Source organism: Melanotaenia boesemani, chromosome 1 (assembly GCF_017639745.1).
Source record: "Melanotaenia boesemani isolate fMelBoe1 chromosome 1, fMelBoe1.pri, whole genome shotgun sequence".
NCBI classification, from domain to species: Eukaryota; Metazoa; Chordata; class Actinopteri; order Atheriniformes; family Melanotaeniidae; genus Melanotaenia; species Melanotaenia boesemani.
Genome location: NC_055682.1, coordinates 20,332,337 through 20,355,422, shown reverse-complemented (window position 1 = coordinate 20,355,422; position 23,086 = coordinate 20,332,337). Strand labels below are relative to the sequence as shown.

The following is a 23,086-nucleotide window of genomic DNA, read 5'->3' as shown; positions in this document are numbered from 1 at the left end:
GATAAAGATATAGGGTGGGATTATATAAGTTATCTTCTTCGCACTCCTTTTCAATTTGCATTTACTCTACTGAGTGAAATTGGGCTGTCCAGTGTTGTTGTGTGTCGGTTATTTGTGTCCCAAGTGCTCGAAATAAGAAAAAAAATTTAAATATGAAAGAGAGAATGAATCACCTCTGGAGGCGGGGCTCAAAAGATCACATATTACTTTACTAATATAGTTACTGACTATGTGAATAACAAAATCTAAAAATGTACTCATTTTCATGTTCTCCTTTCACATCTAATGTTCTTACTTGTGCCTTTAAAATGATCCACAATTCCAAATTGTACATAGATCTTAAAGCAGCAAGTCATAAAATTGACTGCCAACAGTAATTTGTTTACTTTGAACATGGATTATGTTCAAACACATTGCTCATACACTGGAAACAGATGGCCTGTTCCACTTATGACTGAACCTTTTCCAGATGTTTATAATAATCTGCTCTGCTGCCAAAGTGCTTAATTACACCTTCGTCACAAAATCGCCTGCCTTGATTTGATGGAGTCCTGTCAACAGGAAAGTGTTTTTATGTTCCTGATCAGACTAAAGAGACTTGGAAAGATTTCCTGTGGAGAAAATGCAAACATTTGTGACGCTATCAGGCTTAGGCTGAAGCCCCTGTTGCTGCTCCCTCTGGGATACATTTGGATCCGGACAGTCAGAGGTCATATATTTCCTCCCAGTGGTGGCCCATATGTTGGAAACCAGTGCAGACCGGCTTTGATCAGCAAAACAAAACATAAGGAGGTCAAATGTCAGACTCACAGCTTGTTCCCCATGCTTGTCTCTTGGCTGCTGGATTCTCCCTCACACATTGCGTAACAATATTACCCTCATTTATTAGCGTGCTCGCTGCATTGTGGACAGTTTTCTAGGAGTCTTTCCATTGATTTTCTGTGTCTCCATCATCTTCATTTTTATTTTGCTAATTTGATCATTACATTGCAGTAACTTCTTCTCCACAGAATGCTTTTGTCCAGCTTTCCCTGGCATTTCGTAATGACAACTACACCCTGGAGACGCGACTCAAACAAGCTGAGAGGGAGAGGAACCTGACTGAGGAAGACACGGAAAAAGAACTTGAAGAGTTCAAAGGAGCGCTGAAGGTTTGTCCCTGAAAACAGCAGCTGATATTAAACTCACTCCCTAAATGAGAAGAATCCCCTCTGGCTCTTTAGTGTTTGTTGTTCTGGTTAATGTTTCCTGGAAGTGTCCTTGCTTTGGGATCCATCTTGTGTGGCTAAGAGTCCAAACCATGCTGCAAATTGGTCGTTAATGCACACTTTGTTTTCCTGATATTTGTGTTTGTTGCAGATGACCTCTCCCCAGTGGCAGAACCTGGAGCAGCGTGAAGCCTATCAGCGCCTCATAGAGACTGTGACTGTGCTGCACCGACTGGCTACACGGCTCTCCAGTAGAGCTGAGATAGTTGGGGCTGTTCGACAGGTGCAGCTACACACACACACACACACACACACACATGCAAATAAGGGCAGTTTAGTGACTAATGCTTCACTTTGCAAATACACATGGCATCTAAGCACTTCTGCCAAGGTGCAGTTAGTCTTTGCATTTGTTTGAAAGATACTGTCTTCTACAGGATTTCCCACAGCCACTTGCATGCCTGCTTGGCAGTTATTTAGAAATAACGATGAAGAATTTTGTTTGATGTTATGGCTGATCTCTCGCCAACCAAAGCAAACATGAGAAAAAGAAAACAAGAAAATCTTATGTTACTATTCAAAAGTCTACAGCTATAGTTATTTTAACTCCAGATAACTCATGCCACCCATCTAAAAACAGTCTAATTATAGCTGAAGAAAAATTACACCGTCCCAAAAATAGATATTTTGATTCCTTTGATCTACAAAATTCCAATTAATGATTTTCAGCTTTTCTTGACAAACATCCAGAGTATTAAACTTCACAAACCATCCTTTCAGGTTGTATAAGAAGTTAAGTTAGCTCTTTTTAAAGTGGAGAGTATTTTACTGGAAGCTGTTTCACTAATTTGTAAAAAACTGAATGTTAATGGGATGATTTGGGTCACTGTGTGTTCCTCGTACAGTAATTTTAATAGGTCAGCCTGATTTTTCTTCTTAAAGACTATGAGATAATTCAATGACATGTTGGTCACATTGTGGGGTTTTTTTAACCCTTAGTAGAAATATATACATATATATATATATATATATATATATATATATATTTTACATTTTTTGCAATTTTGTCATTTTAGTCCAACATAAGTAGATTAGAAATAACTGTGGATTTGATTAAATTGCTTTTATTTCTTTCTTTCTTTCTTTTTTATTCTTACTATTTATATGTGTTCTGATGTAATTAGATAATTCTCAGTCGAGTTGCTTGTTTGTGGGTCTTTGTACCTTCATTGGTGTCTTTAGTAACTAAAATTAACTTTCAGCTGGATTAGGAACAGATGACTGTCAATGATATTTAATTCATTTGACTCAAAATTAAATTTATCTGTCTGTACTATGAAGCAACGTCCTGCAAAAGATAACTATGTAACTTTATACATTTGATAACATCTTCATGTTACTTTTAGGTGTCACATCATTAATAAAGATTTAAGTTAATTAATGATAACACAAGCCAAAACCATTACACTGCCTTGACTGTGTTTGACTGATTATGGATTGTCTTTCAGACCAAGACATGTTTTTTTTTCCATGCTCTACTGTTTACATCATTCCGGTACAAATTCAGCTCAGTTTAATTTCTCCAAAAGCTGTGTTCCAGAGCTTAGCAGCTTTTCTACAATGTTGATGTCTTCTAGCAAACTTTACTCTAACGTTTTAACTACAAAACATCAACAGTGGTTTGCAAATTGAGGTGAACTCCATAGTTTCCCACTGATGAAAATGTGTTCTCATCATCAGTTTTGACAACAACCCCTTGGTGAGAGTATGCTTGACTGAAGTTAATGTTAAATAGAGGTTTTTCTTTACCAAGGAAAAAAAAAAAGAAATTCAAAGAAATGTGTCCAAGTTGTTGATTTAGCCATGACTGCAGTTCCTGCTCTCTCTTAGTGCTGTATTTTTAGTTTGTTTGGTCCAATTTTCAATATTTTCTGGAACATCTACTAAATTCAAATTCCTTTAATTGTTAAACCCCTTGAATATGAGAGTAAAATCGGATATTTTAATAAACCTATCACAGAAAGTGAGGAAATTTGTGTTTGGCCAATTATGTCTTCCCTTTGTTGATACCTATTGGTGTTGTATTATACATTGTTGGAAAGCCTGATTAGTCATCTTTACAACGTAGGACTTAAAATGATCATGCATTTGTGGAGAGTGGGATGTGTGGGTAGTGCCACAAAGAAATGTCCCAACCGATTCCAACTGTTGGTCTTCACTCATGTTTTGAGATTCAAGTGCAGGTGTGTTGCAGTCACAAACGTATGAATGGCACCTGATTGACAGATAGACATATCAGAATGAGTTTCTGGAACCACCAGCAATCCCGTAGCTCCAGAATCCAGTACCTAACTCCTTCCTCCAGGATGAAAACGCTTTCCCCCACAGAGCTATGATGTTTACACAGTACCTCCAGAATTTGGGAGTGGAGAGAATGGATTAGCTTGCCATGAGTCAAGACACTTGGAAGATCAGTTTGGGTGTGCTGTGTGTCATATAGGGACCAACACAAGCATCTCCTGGTTGAGAAGTAGGATGCCATCCCACAGTAAAATGTTACCAGACTGGTGACCAGCATGAGGAGGAGGTGCCAAGCTGTTGTGACTGCTTATGGATCTTCCACTCATTGCTGTGGTTACTGAAAGTGTACAACAAATGAAGTGTAAAATGGTCAATATGTGTTGTTTTTTCCTTATTCGTGTGGGAGTGTGCAATCATCCAATACACCTAACAACTCAAAACAAGAATGAGTAGAGAACTTACACCTGAGAGGGGATTTTGGCACATATCTTTGGGGGCACAACCCACAACTTTATTGCTCAGGATCGTGCTTCACAGAAGTACAATCCTTAGAACTTAGACCTTGTTGTAAAGGTGACTAATCAGGGTTTCCAACTATGTATAATACAACACCAGTTCGTATTACTAAAGGGGAGAACTAATCCCCCAAACACAACTTTATTTCTTTTTTGTGCTAAGGTTAAATTAAATAAGATGTCTTTGAACTAACTGTAGGAGTTCCTGTTCATACATTGTAATGTAGGCCTGATGGACTGGTTTTTTAATATCAAACAGGAGAAACGCATGAACAAGGCCACTGAGGTCATGATGCAATATGTGGAAAACCTGAAGAGGACGTATGAGAAGGACCACGCAGAGCTGATGGAGTTTAAGAAGTTGGCCAACCAGAACTCAAATCGCTGCTATGGAGCATCTGCAGATACTGGAGGTTAGTATCATTGTGTGATTTTCCAAATATGAAGTGCTAAGTAATTAAATTTACCTTTGCTTACAAAAGTGAGTACAGTTAGGGGTTTGATTTAATATGTACCTCGATTCTAGGTTGCTCTTTTAGTGAGATAGAAAACCATATTTTTAGCAGAGAACTTTCCACAGTAACTGTAGGATAGTAAGACTGCTACTGACCAACTTCAATGTATCTTTTAGAAAAATACCATCATGAAATTAGTGCTTTCTCTGCTAATAACGCTGTTTTCTTCATAAAGATGACGGAGTACCACGGCCATCAAGATCAATGTCCCTCACCCTGGGAAAAGTAAGCTCTAAAGTTTTTTAGCTTGTAGATTTTTTTTTCTTGATTTATTTTTAAACCTGAGCCTTTCTTCAGTGATGTCAACATGCCATTGAAGTTGTAAACAGCATAGCCTTGTGTTTTGCCTCCTCACCCGGTCATCTGAAGGCTTTGCCCAGGCGCAGAGTGAGTGTTGCCGTGGTGCCAAAGTTTAACCTCCTCAACATCCCGGGTCAAACCCCAGTCACTGCTGGACCGGGCCCCAACACAGGACTCACAACAGGTGCTGCTCTTCCTGTCCTGGTAAGTCTTCCTGTCCTGCTAAAATGCTGGGAAATTAAGTATAAGACACTTGTTGTGGTGACACCCAGAGTGACTGAATGAAAGGCCATCAGTAGATTGGGAACAGATTCAGCTTTTTTAAGAAACTATCTTTTTTCTTTTTTTTCTAAAAAACTAATAATATCTGAAATTGACAAACACAGGTGCAAAATCTAAAACTGTCATCTAGCGTTGCTACAACCTATATGTCAATAATATACAATGTAGTCTGTTTTAGCTCCCAAAATGCAAAATTACACAACATTTCAGTAAAAGAAGTACAAAAATGATTGTCTTATTGTTCGAGATAATAACATTTGTAAACCCTCTCCGCTGTAGTGTGAGGCAAATGATGTGAAAAGCACCTTCACAGAAGCAACACAGCCAGCAGCAGATTGGTATGTTTGCTTGCACACACACACGCAAACACACACAGCTGCATGTAAGTCACATGTCATTGTTTAATTTTTCAATGCCTTTCCCCAGCCCTGGGAACAATGGTCCAGGAGAAATCCTGAACCTCTAATCATTCTTATCAAGGCACTTTGTGCTGTGTAGGGAACTTTTGTTGGATGGCTTGTTTTTCTGACCTGCAGGATGTGTTGTCCAGTGAACAGAAAGCCCCAGTGAGCTAAAACTAACCCTAGAAGCATCAAAAAAATAAATAAATAAATCAAATCCTGCTGCAGTTGAGGGCTGTGCTATCCTGGGCCCTAATCTAAACATTTGTGAAAGAGTCTGACACAGTCCAGATGCAAGACTCCCATCATATTGTGGTTATAAAATTAGCCTAAGTCAAGCGCTCGTGTGTCTGAGCAAGACATTCTGTGAGGAGAATAGTAATAACAAATGTGCCAGCTCCATTCTTTCTGTTTGCACTCACCATGTCTGTGGTGGTGTCAGTAATACACACAAACAGTCATCCAGCGTTACAGCATGTCCATTATTAGGACAACCCTGCAGTGTTTTGATGGAAGCAAATTGTAAACTGTTTTATAACATCTGCCATGTTGGCTGTGGTGTCCAAGCTGACCATTCTTTCCTATCCGAAACAATGCAGTGGAAAGAGTGTGACGGAGCAGGAAAGCAAGCCAGCCAAACCTTCAGTAAACTTAGAGGAGATTAGAGCTGAGATCAGAGCCGAAATCAAGGCAAAGATCGAGGAGGATGCGTACAACAAAGGGTAATACCTTCTCTCCTTTTCATTAATGTGCAAAGACACTCTGCAGTGACATTGTTATTTACCATAATTCATCACATTTGTGTGAGTTTGTATACCCATTGTAATAATTGCAAAAATAAAAAAATGTTATCCGATCTTCATCTAAATTACAGTTATGGGAAACACAGTCTGATTAAATTAATAACTCAGGAACACTTGTCATGACTTTACTGAACATTGAAGTGATGTCTCACATGCTAAGTTTGAATAAAGCATGTAAAACGTCTCTGCTATGGACTTCTTCAAACTGTTCGGTGTCAAGTGTTCCTGTGAAGACTTTGATGGTTAAAAATGTGTTTTATTGAGACCTACCAAGTCTGATTACTCTTCCATTTTGTGGACTTATTGATATTATAATTATGGCAACTTTTGAAGGATTTCAAAGTTTTAAACTCTAGTCTTCAGAATTAGCGTGACCCACTGACAGAAATGCAGAGTAACATTCATATTTATGTTCAGCACAGTTGAAGCCATTCATATCTACAAATGGTGCAGGTCCTCCTCCTGAAAACCAAAACACCAGATCCACAAAGGAGTGTATGTTCTTCTCAGCAAAGATAGTGTTGACATGGCTCCTGGTGTAGACACACAGGTTTATTTAGTAGCAACTAGTTGGGTTATACGGCACAAATCTCTTAGAGTTTGACAATGGCTAGACGGATGGATGGAGTTTGATCTTAATTGTCTGTTAGATGATGATCAGATCACATTTTATGAGTAGTCCTGGTTATTCTAAAGCATGAAACGTGAAAAAGTGAAACTTGCTATATTTAAACTGCAGCTACCAAGAGGGACTGAAGCAGAAAAAAACCCTCCTGGAGGAGAGATGTGAGGAGGAGAATAATGCAGAGAAACTGCTGGAGTCAAAAAATAAGGATGAAGAGAGTGGAAAAAGGCATAATAGTAGCAGGTAAATTGAATTTGTTCCTTTACAGAAATATACAAATCATATATTTCATGTTTATCTTGATAGTATTTCCAGAAGTTCAGACAATACAAAGCCCTTGAGTTACATGTTACTCCAGTATGGTAGTTTGATTACAGCATTTTTGATTAACTTCCACATTTATGATTCCCATTTTTCATTCAAACTAATTTAAATTATTCCTCAGCTTAGATAGATCTTTATTCATCAGTATTTTTAAAGAAATCTCCCTGTCAGGTTACTTAACTCTGAAACTTGTTGTGAGCAGCCTCATTATTAGTTTCAACTTTCAGTTTTGAATCAATAATTATCAGGATGTTTGTAAGATTGCACATATTCAACTGTTGGACTTTAATTGGATAAGTCTTAGCCTGTATGTACTCTAAGATTAGCAGTCTTTATCTTTCATTAATCAGACATTAAAAATCTAAGCCAGACTATCAATAAATTCTGCGGTGAAACTGAACCAGTCCGACATAAACAATCTGCTGTGTAATAAATGAGGTTTTAATGTCCACAGGAGGATGGAAGAGGTCCTGGCTCTTCTCATTCAGTTTTGCCCCAAGGTCTCTATCAGTCGACGGCTTCTTTGGATCACACTGATGCTATTTGTGGTGATGTGTGTGGTTATCAGTATTTTCACATTCTTCAGTGACTACTACAGTCGACGAGAGGACACGTAAAGAGGGAGGGAGAGACTTTCTGTGAGACACAACAGTACAACCACAGAACTCCACAGCAGAGACCACAGTTGTCATGACTCTGTCTCTTTATCATCATCATAATCACAACCAGACTCACATGAATCAATGACCCTGAAGCTTGATGTTCAGAGCTGTTTTGAGAGGCTCTTTGGATGATTTTGCCTTTTTCATGGTTAAGAGCATTAAGTCATAATTTTGTTTAGATTTGAAAGTAGACAGTTTGTAGGTTGCAGCAAGTAGTTAGATCATTAGGGACCAATTACATGGTGTGATGATACATATATTTAATTAATTTAGACGTGTATGGAACAATACATTCTGGTTCTGGTACTTTGGATGAAGAACATGGCACTTTCCTTTATTGCCACCATGGAAAATGTGTATATTTATCTATGATCTAACTTCCAAGTTTAATCTCTCAGGTCCAGTAGAAAACAAAGGCCTTAAGAGATTTTGCATTTATATTTAAAGATTGTTTTATTTGTTGTTTAACTTTCTATAAAGAATATTTAAGGATTAAAATATAAGCACATTCCATAGTAGTTCCTTAAGTGCAATATTTTGCAGGCGGTGGTTGTTGTTTATGTCATCATGGATTCAGAGCACTGACAGATTGTTTTCTTTTATAAAAGCACTTTTTAGATGGCATGAGGCTTTTTTCTTGTTTGAGTGTGTTTGTGTGTTTATTGTTGATTTTATACTACTTCACCTTTAAATAAAAAGGTGCTTGAGGACACAAGCTTTTTTTAGGGCATTGTTAGACATTTAAAGAGATGTTCTTATTTATTTATTTTTATGAGGGTTGTGTGAATTTGGGTGGATTTTGTAACAATGGACAGCAACATAGATTAAAAAAAGTGATAATTATTTATTCATTTATATTCACAGAGAAAAAACACTAAAGAAAAAGCCAAAAGTATAACTATACAACATTAGGTTACAATTTTGGAGGACTCACACAGGACGCTAACATTACAGACATAATGAATCTAATGGATGGTATATATTGCTCTAGGTCAGGGGTGCTCAGAGTTGGTCCTCGGTGGCTGCTGTCCTGCAGATTTTCCAATATTTCCTGCTTCAACACACCTGACTCAAATGAAATAGATCCAACAGCCTATTAAGTTTTGTACAATGATGTTTTGGAGCAGGGACACATCAAAAACCTGCAGGATTATGGCCCTTGAGGACCAGATCTGGGGACCCCTGCTCTAGATCATCCTTTCTCTAACTGTGAGGAGTTAGCTCTGCAGTATCAACTATGTCAGTAAAACAGAAATTCTTTTTTTTAACATACAAAATACGCACATAAGTAACTTTACTGAAACTCAGTATGCAAGGTATACATGTTGAGTGTGGCATTACTACATCCACTTAAGAAAAGGGTTGGCAAAATTTTTCCACTGCTGCTAATTTTATTGTATGTACACATAGTCACTGGTCACTCACTCTCAGCAGGACTGCAATAGAAAAAATGCTGAATAATTCCAGTAATTTATGAACTAAAGTTCAGACATGCCACAGAAGAAGGAGTACAGTTATAAATACTATGATTAAAGATGGCTGGATTCGATTTAGCTGCTGTATTTTCAGACTGTTGCCTTGCTGTTACATTGTTATGGTCTACTAGAAAAGAACTGAGCTAGTATTAGTCTTCTTATCACATGAGGGTAATCTTTGATCTAAATCCCTGCTGGGAAGCACTTTTTGTTTTCTTTCTCCCAACATATTGAAATTATATCATGTTCTCATTAGAGCAGTCAGTTATCTCACGAAACTAATAAGTCACCCAACCTAAAAAAAAAACAAAAAGGTGAAACATATGTTACTTTAGATTGTCTTTCATCGTTAATTCACTTGGCTCACTGACACCTCACATCAGTCAAAAACACTGGAGAGATTTCGTCAGTCACCCTGCGTCATTTCCTGCCATCGGGCCTTGTGTTCGAGCTGTTTTTGTGGAAGTGGGATGTCACTGTGTGCCAAAGGTTCATCAAAGGATACCAGAGATAACGATAACATTTATGGCTTTTATGACTGAGTAACGCCTCAAGAGAGGAAATGATAAGGACAGGGCGTCCTGTCAGAAGTGGGAAATGGTGAAAACTGCTTACTTCAGTCACACATACAAGGTTATTATTTTCATTAGCCTGCTTGGACTCTAACTTGAGCACTATCCTCTGAATGGTCTCTTATGAATGTATCTTGTTTAAATCAGTCTCCATTTGTGACTGACTGTCTCTGGAACGTTCTGCCTTCCATTGAATTTCTTCATAGCTTTGCCTTTGTTGACATTTTAGTTATGGCTCCTTGTCTCTTGGGCCTAATTCCTAGAACATATGATGGCTCTTGAGCTGACCTGTGTGCAGTACTTCCTCCTTCCTTTTCCATTACTCTGGCAATGACAGAGTTCACACACCCAGTGAACAGAATCACCTCTATTTAACCGAGACATTTGGCTCAGACACATAAACCCCTGCAACGCTGATTGTCCCTGTGACTTATCATCTCTGCTCGCTCCAGTCATGAATGGTATCCAGCTGTGCATCACATCAATGTTCTTTATTACTTTAGTCTTCTCTGATCCAAACATGAACCACATCAGAGGTAAGTCATTCCACATATAGTTTTTGTCTGATTAATGTCTCTGCCAATGCAATAAACCTAAATCTGAATTGTTTCATGTTGTTTTCAGTTTTCCCAGCAGTGGACCAAAGCATAGCTGGAGTAATCCAAGTTAGCTCTTTGAACAGCCAGAACCAGCTACAGTATGCTTTCAATGCTTCTGAAGCCCGGACTCTCTGCCAGTCCCTTGGACTCAACATTGCCTCAAAAGCACAAGTAGAGGAAGCCCTCAGGAGAGGTTTGGAAACATGCAGGTAATACCAGAGACATGCTTCACAATGTCACCTCAGTTGGGGGGGAAAAAAAAAGTATTTGATTTCATATTTTGTTTCTTTTAGGTTTGGATGGATTGATGAACATTTTGCTGTCATTCCTCGCATTCATGCACTGGCCAATTGTGGAAATAATCAGATTGGATTGGTGTCATGGAGAACCCCTGTAACAAAGAAGTTTGATGTGTTTTGCTTCAATGAATCAGGTAAGATACCTTTAATTTGTTTTCTGCTTCAAACTACACATGAAGAAGCAACATTTATTCAGTTATTTAAAGTTGCTGCACCTCATTGCTCTTGAAAAGGTGCAGTTTATGTAAATCTACAGGTGTGCACATAACAAAATAACAATAAATAGTTGTAAATCAGAGGCATCAACCAAATCCAAATAATTAAATGACATGAACTTATCTAACTTCTCATGGCCTTTATGTGCACCCACAGATTCAGCGACACAATTGAAGGATACAGCAACTGATAGCCCATTGAGCAGCAGGTTTCACACAAATCCTCCTTTCAAGGCAACAGACTCTATCCTTACAACACATCTGTTAGCATCTACCTCCTCCTCTCTTCCGTCTTCCTTCTCAACTCCAAAAATCATGACCAATGAAGTAGAACCAGCCTACCTTGTGGGCACTGCACATAGCTCTTTAAAAGGTAAGAATCTCTGCTGTGGAGCACCTTTTTTGTCTTACTCAGTGGGGAGCATCAAATGCATTACATGTACAAATAAAGAAATAAATAAAATAGCTTTTTTTTATTAAACAAGTTCTGGTACATGCTTGTTGATTTAATGTCATTTCTGTCCTATGTTTTGTTTCAGCAAGGACAGTGCTCATCAGCTGTACCTGTAGCCTTCTCCTGATTTCCTTAGCCACCCTTGCATACCTAAAAATGTGAGTGGTTCTCAATGTGGAAGTCTAAAATTTAAAAATACATTTGTTTTTATTTAAATGCAATATAGAGTATGTACCTGCTTCAGTTAGTGAGATATAATTACACAAGTTAAGCAGATGGAGATTTGTAGGAAGATTACTAAAGTATCAGTCATGCATGGCAGAATGTGGATATTATACTGCAAATTTCCCAATGAAAACAAGACAAACTGTTTATATATTCATTTTAATAACCACATATGTTTACCAGCAGAAGAAAAAAGCTTGGCTTGCCAAGATTGTCAGCATCGGTGTATCTTGCCAGTGTTCATCAAAAGGTTTATAGTTTTAGTATTTCCACCTTAAACTAATAATTTACTCAGAATCAGAATTAAAATCTCAGTAACAAGTTAGAATAGAATTAGTGTTAAGGGCTTGATACAAGTTATGTTTTTACAGAAACATTTTCCTGTGAAGAATAACATGTCAGACAAAAAGCAGAACAGGCTCTTAAAAATGTTCATGTTACTCTTAGATTTCAGTTTCTGTCATGATTTTTTAATCTTTCTGTTAATCTCTGTCAGTTGCATGTTTTTTATTTTCTTTCTCTCTGTAAAAAGGAGAAGATGTTCCTCTCTGAGGGGTGACCTGAGGCAGCAGCAAGAGTACATCTATAAAGAAACATGTGTGACGAATACAGAAGCCAAGAAGACCACTCAGGATGATGAGAGGGTGGAAATGGGAGGCAAAGAACATTAAATATATTCCATGAAAAAGCTACTAGACAAGATTTTTTTTTATACAGCTTGATCTGTGTGAAAGTAATGCAACTGAATGGCTAATAAGTTAATCTTTTTTGTGTATATCTTTTTCTTATTTTCAGTTGTTTTATATCTCGCAATGGTGCAGTTTAGCCACTAGATGGCAATGTTTTCAATGCAAACATTTTGAAGGCTGCTAGCTTTTTATTTTGTCATAACATTGTTGTGGTGTTTCAGATAATAAATGTACATGTATGAGTAAGTTTTAAAAGAAAAAGTTCCAAACATTTCTTTTACAACAGTTTGTTATCTTTCCAAATATTCTGAGAATTTCAGTAAAACAAACTGTCACAAAGTACAGTAAAAGGTACAAGTGTTTACAGATATGGGGTTTGTTTAATGACATTGACAAGTGTGAACCTGCTTTCCACAAGTCTGGAGCTCTACATGTTTAGTTTCACCCTCTGAAAACTTAAGTGCCATCAAACATTTAAGGCATGCATCTTCACCATCTTCAACTGTTAATAATTTGCACTTGTCTTTAATAAACAATATGTGGTATGTTTGAAACATTACAGCCACCTGCTGACACTTTTAGAAATAAATAAAATCTGTGGCATGGTGTGATTCTATCTACTATGGGTTATCCTTTATTCCTAATGAGAATTTATAGCTACAGACTTTGCTGCATCAACTATGAAGCTAAGTTCGTTACACAGTGTTTCGCGTCTATAGGCCATGCGGATTTGGGCAACGTTGGTCCGAGAAATGTCATTCCCCTCATGTCCGTCTCTCAGGTAGTTCGCTCCTAAGAAGTGCTTCTTTTCCTTTAAAAAAGATCTAGTTAGTTGATTAAATTCAATATAGGATTGGTGTTGCCTGGTGTAAAATAAGATGTTACTGTTACCTGGTGAGACAACCCACTTTGCAGCACACTGTTTCTGGCAATTTCACACACATCACAAGTGCTCAACTTCCACAGCTGAGCTGCTATAGCGTACTCCTCCATCAGGGGCTCCTCGAACCAGAACACACAAACAGTGGATAATAAGGAAGGCTGTTTGTGCCAGAATTAAATCCATCTCACCTTTACAGCTACGGGAATGTTAAACAACGATTGTGACACTGTTTCTTGTATGCTTTACCTTGGTGTAGTGGAACTGCATGGGATCATCTGTGGATAGGGACACACACAGACCTTTGTGCAAGAACTCTTTGAGAGGATTCTTGGAGTATTCGAGGAAAAGGCTGTTGTTGCTAAGAGGAGACATTGCGATTGGCACCTGGGCCAGGTAGTACAGGTACTGCAGCACAGGGCTCTGAGGAAAGTTTAGGAAAAATATTATTCTAGAAAGATAAGCACATCTGATACACATGGTGTGCTCTACTAAGGTTTGATGTCCTTGATGTTGATAAAGAGTCATCAGCAATCTTTACATAAAATGCTTCTTTTGATGTTGGACGGCTGTAGCTCGGAAGGAAGAGCAGTTGTCCTCCAACCGGAAGCTTGGTGGATTGATTCCAGACTTTCCCTGACTACATGTTGAAGTGTTCATGGGCAAGACACTTAGCCCTAGTGTTATGCCTATCAGGGTGTGTGTGAATGGGTGAATGTGAAAGGTAGTGTGAAGTCCATTTACCATTGTATGTAATGTGTCTGCTGATTTGCCAGTGCAGTAATATAGTGAGCTTTATTAAGTCTAAGTTCACAAGTAAAATAAACAGTGTGCATTGTTCCAGTTTCCCATTAAAACTGGATGTCATTTTAATGGAGTATGTGGGAATTAAAGGGGATTCAAGATGAGATTTAGCCGTAGTTATAGTCAAAATAAGAGTCAGGTGGAACTAGTTAAGAGTTCTGCAGCTCAGTATCAAGGGAGTTAATGTAATCTTTTCTGGCAGTTGCTTAGGAACATTCAATCCATAAAAATGATCAAACCACCAAGAATTTAAAAACAGGAAAAGCAGCATTTGATTATGTTGCTTTTTGTACAAAAGCTGAGTCTCAAAAATAAGGATAAAAAGCACAAGATGCAGAGTAGCAGGAGTCCTCTGCACCATCTCTATATTATTTCTGCCCTGCTCTCAGATTGTTTATTTTTTTATCTGTATTCTGTGGAAAACTTTTCAGTTTAGTATTGTTGTAGTAATAGTGGGATTGAAATTACACTGTCAACACATCTAAAATACCTTCTTCAAGTTGAGTCCATGTGAGATGTTGTCAGCTGTGAGAAAGGCAGAGACCAGATGAGTGATTGATCCTGCTTCTCCACAGTGGGGGCGAAACTGGAAGGTGCTCAGCCCACGCTCTCTATGCAAGACAAGTCAACAGATAAATAAGCTAATCACAGAACAATATTTCATCCCTGCATTTGTTTTAACGAGATATCTTTATGTCCTCCATTAGGGACATACAGTTTCTTTACTTTCTTGTGATTAATTATTTATATTCAAAGTAAAGAATGCAGAACAGACAGTATGGGGCCTTTGGTTCAGTCTAAAACCCAGTACATCTTCCATCACTGCTTCTAATTGGTGTATGTGTTTTAAAGGAGAATGAAGGCATGATAAGCTCTTACTTTCTGAGGTTGTTGAGAACCATGATGTTTGCATACATGTGGAAAATGTAATAGCTGTAGGGAGGGTTCTCATCTAAGGTCCACTGTTCAGGTTTTGGGCTCCTGAAGGAGAACATGTGACGGCTGTGCTTGGACTCATCATCCACGCTGTCAAAGCCTGACACCTGCATGTACCAAAAATTATTTACTTTTTTAAGGAAAGATACTGCTTATCAAGGACCATACTGGCTAAGTTGCTACTATACTAACTAATCTTACCAATAAAAATTTTAATTCATTGTTACCCCAAATCAAGAATTCTTTGTTCTCTGGTTTGATGAAGCTTAAAAGTATACAGCATCTTACATATTTAAGGAAAACATGGAGTTCTTTGTGCTGTTCCGGGTTGACAGTGGCGTTGAACAGAGGAAGGAATATGTTCTCCAACATCTTGGCAAAATTAGGTACCAGTTTTTTTGACTTGAATATATCACTAAAAACAATGAAAACATATTTAGCCTAGATTTCACAAGCATTGTTTCCATTAGTAGCATATTTTATAAGAATGTGGGACTCACTATATTCTGGGGATTTGAATGATCCACCTCATGTTTGGTGAGTGCACTTTGTGGTGAATGAACCACTTTGACAGACTTTCCCACTCCTCAGGAGAGCGTCCGTAGATGGAGAGCCGTGGCTCTGCATGCTGATACTTACTCTCCTCCAGGTCATGTGCAACCTCCTGTTAGAAACAAAAGGAAGTGAGCTAAACCTTTTCTACACCAGCACAGACACATAACGCACAGCTACAGGATGTGATACCTTTATGATCCGAGCAAAATACTCTCCATTAATATAGTTGTCTGTTTTGAGGAAGATTTCTCGAAGCTCACTGGCACCCACCGGGTTATACTTTGAATTGAACTTGTCAAACCGATGAAAGGTTTGTCTTCCCTGTAAATTTCACAAATGACAAAAGTAGATAGTGGGAGAGTTTTAAGAAGCAGAGAGATGTAGCATCAGATCCTAAATGAATTTTCATAACTGCATTCTGAAAAAAGAAATCATTTAACTCAGGAGATGACAGCATTTTGAGCTGAATGTAAAGTTAAAACATGGTGATATTTTTTTCCTTACAGCATGTACATCCAGAGAGTCCACAGTGAGATCATATGGGTCCATGTTGAGGCTGTGGAAAACCTGCTGGAGGGTCAATTTTTGTACGCCCTTTTCTAAAACAATGTGGTCTGCATCGGTCTTGTATGTTTCCTGGATGAATGTCAGTAGGTGCTTCTGAGACATGCAAGCAGCTGCGTGAATATGTGTGTCAACCTGGAAGAAAAAAATATTAATTAAACACATGGCTGTCATAAATATTGTTATCATTAATTCAGACATCAATCTATTTCAACAAATAATTAAGAATTAAAAGAATTTTGGTGAAATACTATGTTTAGATATTTCCACCATGATGGTCCATGTATTGGGGCAAGACTGTATCTGTAATTAAAACATATATTTGAAATAGTTACACCTGAGACATGAGTTTCACCGACTGTGAATAACAGTTTCTGTACAGGGTTGATGGGAAAATGTAAAATCCATTTTTCAGATCCAACTCTGACTGATAAATGAGATAGATATTTTTTTTCTTCTTTCTTCTTTTCCCCCAGTGTAATGAATAAAAAAAAATCCCCAATTGTTGAGACTACCAGTCAAAGTGGCCCTTACTGGATTTTTGGATATTTGCTGATAAGCCACAACTTAGAAATCTCTTACATATGAAGTAATCATGAAGCATCTTGCTATAATATAATGATATTTTGCTGGGAAACCTTGGGTTCTAGCATACATGTGGCTGGCATGTAGCATCCATCTAAACATGACCCATCTAAGCATACCTCTCCCATTGGTAAAGACCTCCTCCACCAGGCTAATGAGCCTCACTACTCCAAAATAACTGCTCAAGTACACTTATGTTGCACAAAGCAGAGCATAAGGTTCAAGCTCCAAATTTTGAAATTTCTATCTGGTCTAGTAAGTGGAACTAACTTGATAGACTGAGGCCCCTACCTAATAACCCACTCAACCTACAGGTTTGCTATCCCACCACTGCTAGACACTACACAATATTATCAGGTGGTTTTAGCACTGCATTGTTTGCTTGCACATATAATACCAACCTTCCTAACATTGTAGAAATCTCTGTGAGGTACACTTTTCAGTTCCTTAAGCTCAGCCATCTCATTGAGCATCTCATGGAGGTAGAACTTTGAGCTCAAAAAGTTGAGTCTTCTGTGGCAATAGGTCTTCCTGAAACATAAGTGAAACTTAGCTCTGATGTGTGTTTAAGTGCTGCATACTGCAAGAGGTACCAACTGGTTTTTCAACCAGCATAACTGCACAATTTTTGTTTTGACAGCTTACGTGGGTCCATCTGCAATCATTGCCAGCACGTGACCAAGATCTATGGCAAAGGTCTCCAAGTCTGGGTAAGGAAGGTCATGAGGCTGGTTTTGTTTGAGTGCCTCTGCATTGTCATACACATGCACAATTCCATCCTTCATCTTCAGCTCATAGTTCAAATCTTCAGGGATGTTGTCCATGCTGTAAGGATCCTCATCATCTGCTGGACATGGGTACATGTCTGGAGGCCACATCATTATTCTGTTAATGTCACACATAGCAGCATAATATATATATATATATGTTTTTTTTTTTCAAATGGCATATTCATAAGCATCTCATACCTGGTAAAACCTCATCCTCTTCACTCCATTTCATGTTCTCAGCACTGCGGAGGAACTGGCTTGTGGTTCTACAGAATCTGTGATAAGCTAGCTTTGAGTATTTCTCTCGTAGTAGCAGAGCTTTAAACAGACTTTTGGCTGCCTGTTCATAGTCTTCCACTGTGATCTGAGAGGTAAAAGGACATTACAAATAAATTCAAGTCTTATGTAAACAATTTGGTGTTTGTACACATAGGAACAGTTAGTGCATATACAACATTTAAAGCTGCACAATAAGTTGATTTCTCTAGCTTAAGGCATAAATCACCAATTATACTTACTCCTGCACAGTAATCACCACTAATAGTAACCCTCTGGAAATCAGGACAGGTTTCTGCCACTGATGAACAGGTGGAAGTCGGGGATAAAAGTGGCGTAACTGTCCCTGACAATGAGCAATCGGTATTCAGTGGCATCTGAAGGGACAGTGACTGGGAACGAATCATCTTCAAGCTTTTTTTCCTGGAAAGTTAGCAACATGTTTAATAGTTGGTGTAAACTTAAAGTCATGATACAATTATTTTATATCCTTTAAATTTATATTATACATTTTCTGACATGATCTGACCTGTATGTGGTCTGTTCCTCAGTGTCATGCCAATAGCAGGGCCTACCTCTTTGTACTCTCCTCTGAGTGCTGCTCTGCCAGCTCCTTAAGGAGTTCATGATCTTTGGCCTGCTGAAGGCCAATTGGGCAGTCTTCAGGCACTGAGAACATTGACAAAGCATCTTTGCTGTCTTCTTCTTTTAGTGCTGAAGCAAACACTTCCTCTGTTAGAAGCTGTGTCTTCTCCTCCACCTCACTTAGAATCACCTTCGGAAATTGACGAGGCATGTCTGCAAAAAGAAGGACGCTACCGTGACGTGACAGGCAACAGTGAAAGAGCCTGTTTGCCCTCTCTCAGAGGTCATCTTGTTCTGACCTTTGTCTGACCTTGTTCTGATATTTGTAAATATAAGGATCTACCTGTGTAAGGGTTTGCTTGCATGGCTTGCAAACTCAAACTGATGCAGTAGAACTGCCTGCAGAGCTGAGTGAACTGCTTTTATTAATTCAAATAACTTAAAGAAACTCTCTTTGAATTGTTATGTAAACACAATACCCAATTACCTTGTTGTACATATGTCCACAAATAGATTTTTGTGCTATTTGTTTCCCTGTGTAGTCTTTAAGTGTTGCTGTCTGTTTCATTCTAAGAACTATTTGTGTCAAGCAACACCTTCTATTTTGAAACTTGCTCTAACAATAAAGTCATTATTATCTACGGTAATAGACACTGAATGGAAACACAGCCAAGGAAATATTGAAGGGATCACCATTACACTGAAAGGATTTTCAAATGGGCCTTGGTCCAATAACAAATACAAATAAAGAAGACCAAATCCAATGGCTTAATTTAATTGTTCAGATTTAAATTGGGGGAAAGTCTTCTAGATCTATTTATGACATGTAAAATTTTAGTTGCAGTCTTTTATCCCTTCATAAGTAGCAGTAAATATGTTTAACCTCTTATAAACAGAATAGCCACATAATAATGCCTATTTAAGCTACAGTTTATAATCCTGCTGATTTCCGGGTTTAGTTTGTTTAGTTATTTACTATAAGCAAAAATTACGAAGAGGCTTCTGCAAAGAGATTATTTGGATTAATCTTGTTCATATTCTTGATACAATATACAGTTCTTGTAACAGGACTGGCAAGAACCAACAGAGAAAGGGCACATAGCATGGTGTAATATAAGCTAGGGTGAGACCAGAGGAAGCTTATCATTCCTAACACACAACGCTATCCTGACAACACTGCTGCTGTGGAGCTTAGTGGCACCACTTGCACGTTGCAAAGAGATAGTAGGGTTATATTGATTGTGATGTGATAGCTTCATGAATAAGCATCCTTCCCAAAAATAAAAGAGAAAAATTTATCTGAGTTAACTACGCAAATATTATACCACTCGGGACATATAATCAACAAAAGCAGTTACAAAACGGCAAACAGATAACTATCCAAATAAATAGAGAAACTAGACCCAATGACTTTTTGTCTAAAGTAAATAAACAAATGGACAGTATAACTGTGCTAACTGTAGAAAAAAGCACTTACCCTTATGGTTTATCCTTTACAAGTGTTTAACATTCGTCGTGGTCGGAGGAAAATATTTGTAACAAAGCACCAACGTTTCTCATCATGGTTAACTGGCCTGTTAACCTTTTAGGAAAGTTTATATTTGCACTTTTAAACTGACAAACAAATTAACAAAAGTTGACCTAACGAGTAGCTTTAACAATATTATAATCTTATCAAATAAAAGTTGTACTAAGATTGTCATTTAGTTGCTAGCTGCTTACTTGCACTTTCCTGAAAACAACTTTTCTTTATCTTTCCCAAACACTGTCCCTGTTAGGTTTTTGATACCAGCTTTCACAGCTGTTCTAGCTAACCTGTTCGAATTCAATCTTAATAAGTGAGCATAGCTGGTATTTAGAAAAATAACCCGCAGGAACACATGCTAACACTGTTGCTCTGACCACGGTAACCATGACAACTTTGACAAGTTTTTTTTTTTTTTAGGTGGGAGGGTGGAGTCAATATAGGAGTTAGTTTGCACCTGACCATCCACCTAACTTCAATAGCAAGTTGGATAGACATCTGGTAATGAAAAGCTCATTTTGAATTCTGTTTTATTTTCCTACATTCTGACAGATTTAGCTTGAACTTGATGAACAGGACATAAGAGACAGGGAGTGGCATCTGTGCTAAAATTCTCCAAGAATTGTAGTCATACATATCAATGAGTGTGAACTGATAAAACCCCCAACATTTAGAGAGGCTCATCTGCTATATGCTATCTAATTTGCTGGTCATCACCTTTCTCTTTATTTTGACAACCATTTAGCTTGTTGGACTTACCCTCCTTGATGTTCATAGCCATCTCCAGGAGTCCACTTAAGTAGGAGAAAAACTTTATACAGCAGTGGTACCTTAAAAGATTATGTCTGCCATCCATAAGGTGGGACACCGCTAGTCTAAGGTGGGCCACTGCTAGGGTTTTGTTTTCATGGCTTCCAGTTTCTCTATTTTAAGGTGCCAGAGTCACCATGTTGACAGAGCTGCTAATCCTGGGAATATTTCATAATGGCCGTCACTTAGTGTCTAAGTCAGTCAATCAGATGCAAATGCTCAGCACTGAAGTGCAAGCAACACAGTGTTCACACACAGAAAGACGGGAAATGAGATCTCTTTCCACTTCTGTTGCAAAGAGCCATCACAACCAGGTGATTGCAGAGTCCCCAAGTAGTTATTTGTCCTTCAGGTCATGGTTTTCTCTTTATTAGTAAAATTATGTCCATACTGTGTGATCCCTGTGCTGTTTAACTATCTATAAATGGTAAGAAATAGCCTTTCTTGGCTTGTTTTTAACTATGTTTTGGAGGAAAGAAAATACCTTTTGAGGACAGGAGTATGACATGCATGCTATAGAAGGATCCAACTAATTAACAGTTTTAATTTTATGTAGCTGTGTGCACAATTTGCACAACTACTACAGCATGATTACTGCTGTGTTATATTTATGAAACAGATCTTTTAAAAGGACAATTTTCTAATAGTCAATCACTAATACTAAGAGGGATTTTCAACAGTAGTATTTCCTGATTCTGTATTACAATACCACAGTGGAAAGTATTTTATTCAGCATTACAGGAGCCTTTCAGATTTCCTAATTTAGGAAACATTAGATCCGATGACTGACAAACATTGTTATGGTGTGGGTCTGAAGAAAGCATTGGATACTAATGTGAAGAGCATCCTAATGGTGCTCAGTCTGTCTGGACTGTGCTAATGTGAATTTAAGCGCCCTCATGTTTGTGGGTCTACTAAAAGGCACTGTAATGTGGAAATTTGGAGTCAACCATATTATATCCATGGTTACTTTGTAGACTAAGGATCATTATTCATTATTTCCTAGTGCATGGGTAAATCCCACTGGAGACTGCATTAGGCCAATATTGGATGAATGACAGACCTTTCTCAGACCCAGCTTGCTGTATTCTACAGTTTTTATCTAGTCTCTTTTGACTTTTCTCAGACACCTCGCTGCTCTTATTGGTTGAGCACCCCAACTGGCTCTGTGTCAAAGTCATAACTGATGGAGAGATCAGTAACATAAGAGAAAGCCATATACCACATTATAAAGACAGTGATGAGAAAGGGGAGGAAGAAGCTCACTCTTTCCCAAGCAAGGACTTGAGTGCTGCTTTATGAGAGGTGTGTCTCCTCTTCTCATCTTCCTTAGTGGTTGGGCCCTACACTAGAATGAAGAAAAATAACTACAGGAAAAGCACTCACCATTCACCAGAAAACAGCTGGCTTACAGTCATATTCTTGTGCATCTCGTTAAAATTTTCTGTAAGTTAAGATGTGTACATTTTTTATGCATTTGAATGTTGCTTTCACTATTGATATGCATAAACCAGTTTTCAATTACAGAATCATACCCTGTTACAAAGCTATAAATAGGTATTAAACAAGAACATTTTAAATGGCTATTTGACAATATAGCAAGACACTTGCAAGAAGTTATGTTTACCTCTTCCTGTTGATCATCAGAGGTCATCGCCTGCCTGACACTAATACTGCATATCAATTGCATCCACTCACCTCTTGTAGCTCTGCTGGGTCTGAAGTGCACAAACTGCACAAGTTCGCCGGGGTTTCCGATATCTCATCCACCACCCTGCAGCAAAAAAGACTCCATCCTTAACTCTTTCCTGGCCACAGCTCAGTAGAAAAACAACAGCTGGGACCAAATGCGAAGGTGTGCCTTTATGATCATGACACTACATTTTTTAAGGAGTCTTAATGGATCAATTATTTCATTATTTTATTTAATCATTAAATTTAGTGAAGTCACTTTTTCAAATGTCAGAGTTTTGCTTTGCTCTTCTCTTCTTTTGAGAAGCTTACCAACATTATCAAAACAGTGTTTTACTTCTGTAATGCCTTTGTTTTATGTAAAGCACTTTGAATTGTCCTGTACATGAAATGTGCTATACAAATAAACTGCCTTGCCTTGCCTTGCCTTAAAAATATATATATATATTTTAAGGGTTAGTTATAACTACAGTTTCTTGACTGGGATTCATTCTGTTACAATGCTATTCCACAGGTTCACCTCCACATACCTCTCTACAAGAGCTAGTCTCCTTAATATTGCATACATGTAGGAAAAACACATTGCAGATACAAAAATATCCCAATTGTCTGCACTGCAGTCAGAATCAGTATCTGGATT

The 23,086-nt window shown here is 38.0% G+C and overlaps 3 protein-coding genes across 5 annotated transcripts in view; 2 read left to right on the top strand and 1 right to left on the bottom strand.

Annotated features, from left to right (window-relative positions):
* The window catches only part of mrvi1 (murine retrovirus integration site 1 homolog), a 39,611-nt gene extending 31,053 nt beyond the window's left edge, over positions 1–8,558 (top strand). The window contains exons 16-24 of the mRNA XM_041988602.1: positions 1,011–1,151; positions 1,360–1,491; positions 4,284–4,437; positions 4,715–4,764; positions 4,909–5,043; positions 5,401–5,459; positions 6,122–6,244; positions 7,065–7,193; positions 7,729–8,558. Of these exons, the coding sequence (XP_041844536.1) occupies positions 1,011–1,151; positions 1,360–1,491; positions 4,284–4,437; positions 4,715–4,764; positions 4,909–5,043; positions 5,401–5,459; positions 6,122–6,244; positions 7,065–7,193; positions 7,729–7,891 (1,086 nt within the window). The 3' untranslated portion in view covers positions 7,892–8,558. The remainder of the gene's footprint in view (positions 1–1,010; positions 1,152–1,359; positions 1,492–4,283; positions 4,438–4,714; positions 4,765–4,908; positions 5,044–5,400; positions 5,460–6,121; positions 6,245–7,064; positions 7,194–7,728) is intronic.
* Positions 8,559–8,705: 147 nt separating this feature from the next.
* Positions 8,706–12,687, top strand: lyve1a (lymphatic vessel endothelial hyaluronic receptor 1a). The gene is made up of 6 exons (XM_041983639.1): positions 8,706–10,519; positions 10,608–10,791; positions 10,876–11,015; positions 11,254–11,469; positions 11,636–11,708; positions 12,308–12,687. The coding sequence occupies exons 1-6, from the start codon at positions 10,438–10,440 to the stop codon at positions 12,444–12,446; spliced, it is 834 nt and encodes a 277-aa protein (XP_041839573.1). The 5' UTR covers positions 8,706–10,437; the 3' UTR covers positions 12,447–12,687.
* A 76-nt stretch (positions 12,688–12,763) lies between these two features.
* On the bottom strand, positions 12,764–20,817 carry ampd3a (adenosine monophosphate deaminase 3a). Of its 3 annotated transcripts, none has more exons than XM_041983628.1 (15): positions 20,704–20,817; positions 18,364–18,632; positions 18,077–18,257; positions 17,757–17,922; positions 17,434–17,653; positions 17,190–17,319; positions 16,144–16,338; positions 15,829–15,960; positions 15,585–15,748; positions 15,373–15,499; positions 15,028–15,191; positions 14,639–14,759; positions 13,594–13,767; positions 13,356–13,466; positions 12,764–13,275 (listed from the first exon to the last, which is right to left on the bottom strand). In XM_041983628.1, exons 2-15 carry the CDS (start codon positions 18,522–18,524, stop codon positions 13,105–13,107), a joined length of 2,217 nt encoding a protein of 738 aa, XP_041839562.1. In that variant the 5' UTR covers positions 18,525–18,632; positions 20,704–20,817; the 3' UTR covers positions 12,764–13,104. The 3 variants fall into 3 exon arrangements, with proteins under 3 accessions (XP_041839562.1, XP_041839544.1, XP_041839552.1); XM_041983610.1 differs by having other exon boundaries at positions 18,410–18,632; positions 20,704–20,811; XM_041983618.1 differs by lacking the exon at positions 20,704–20,817 and adding an exon at positions 20,142–20,320 and having other exon boundaries at positions 18,410–18,632.
* Positions 20,818–23,086: the final 2,269 nt, after the last annotated feature.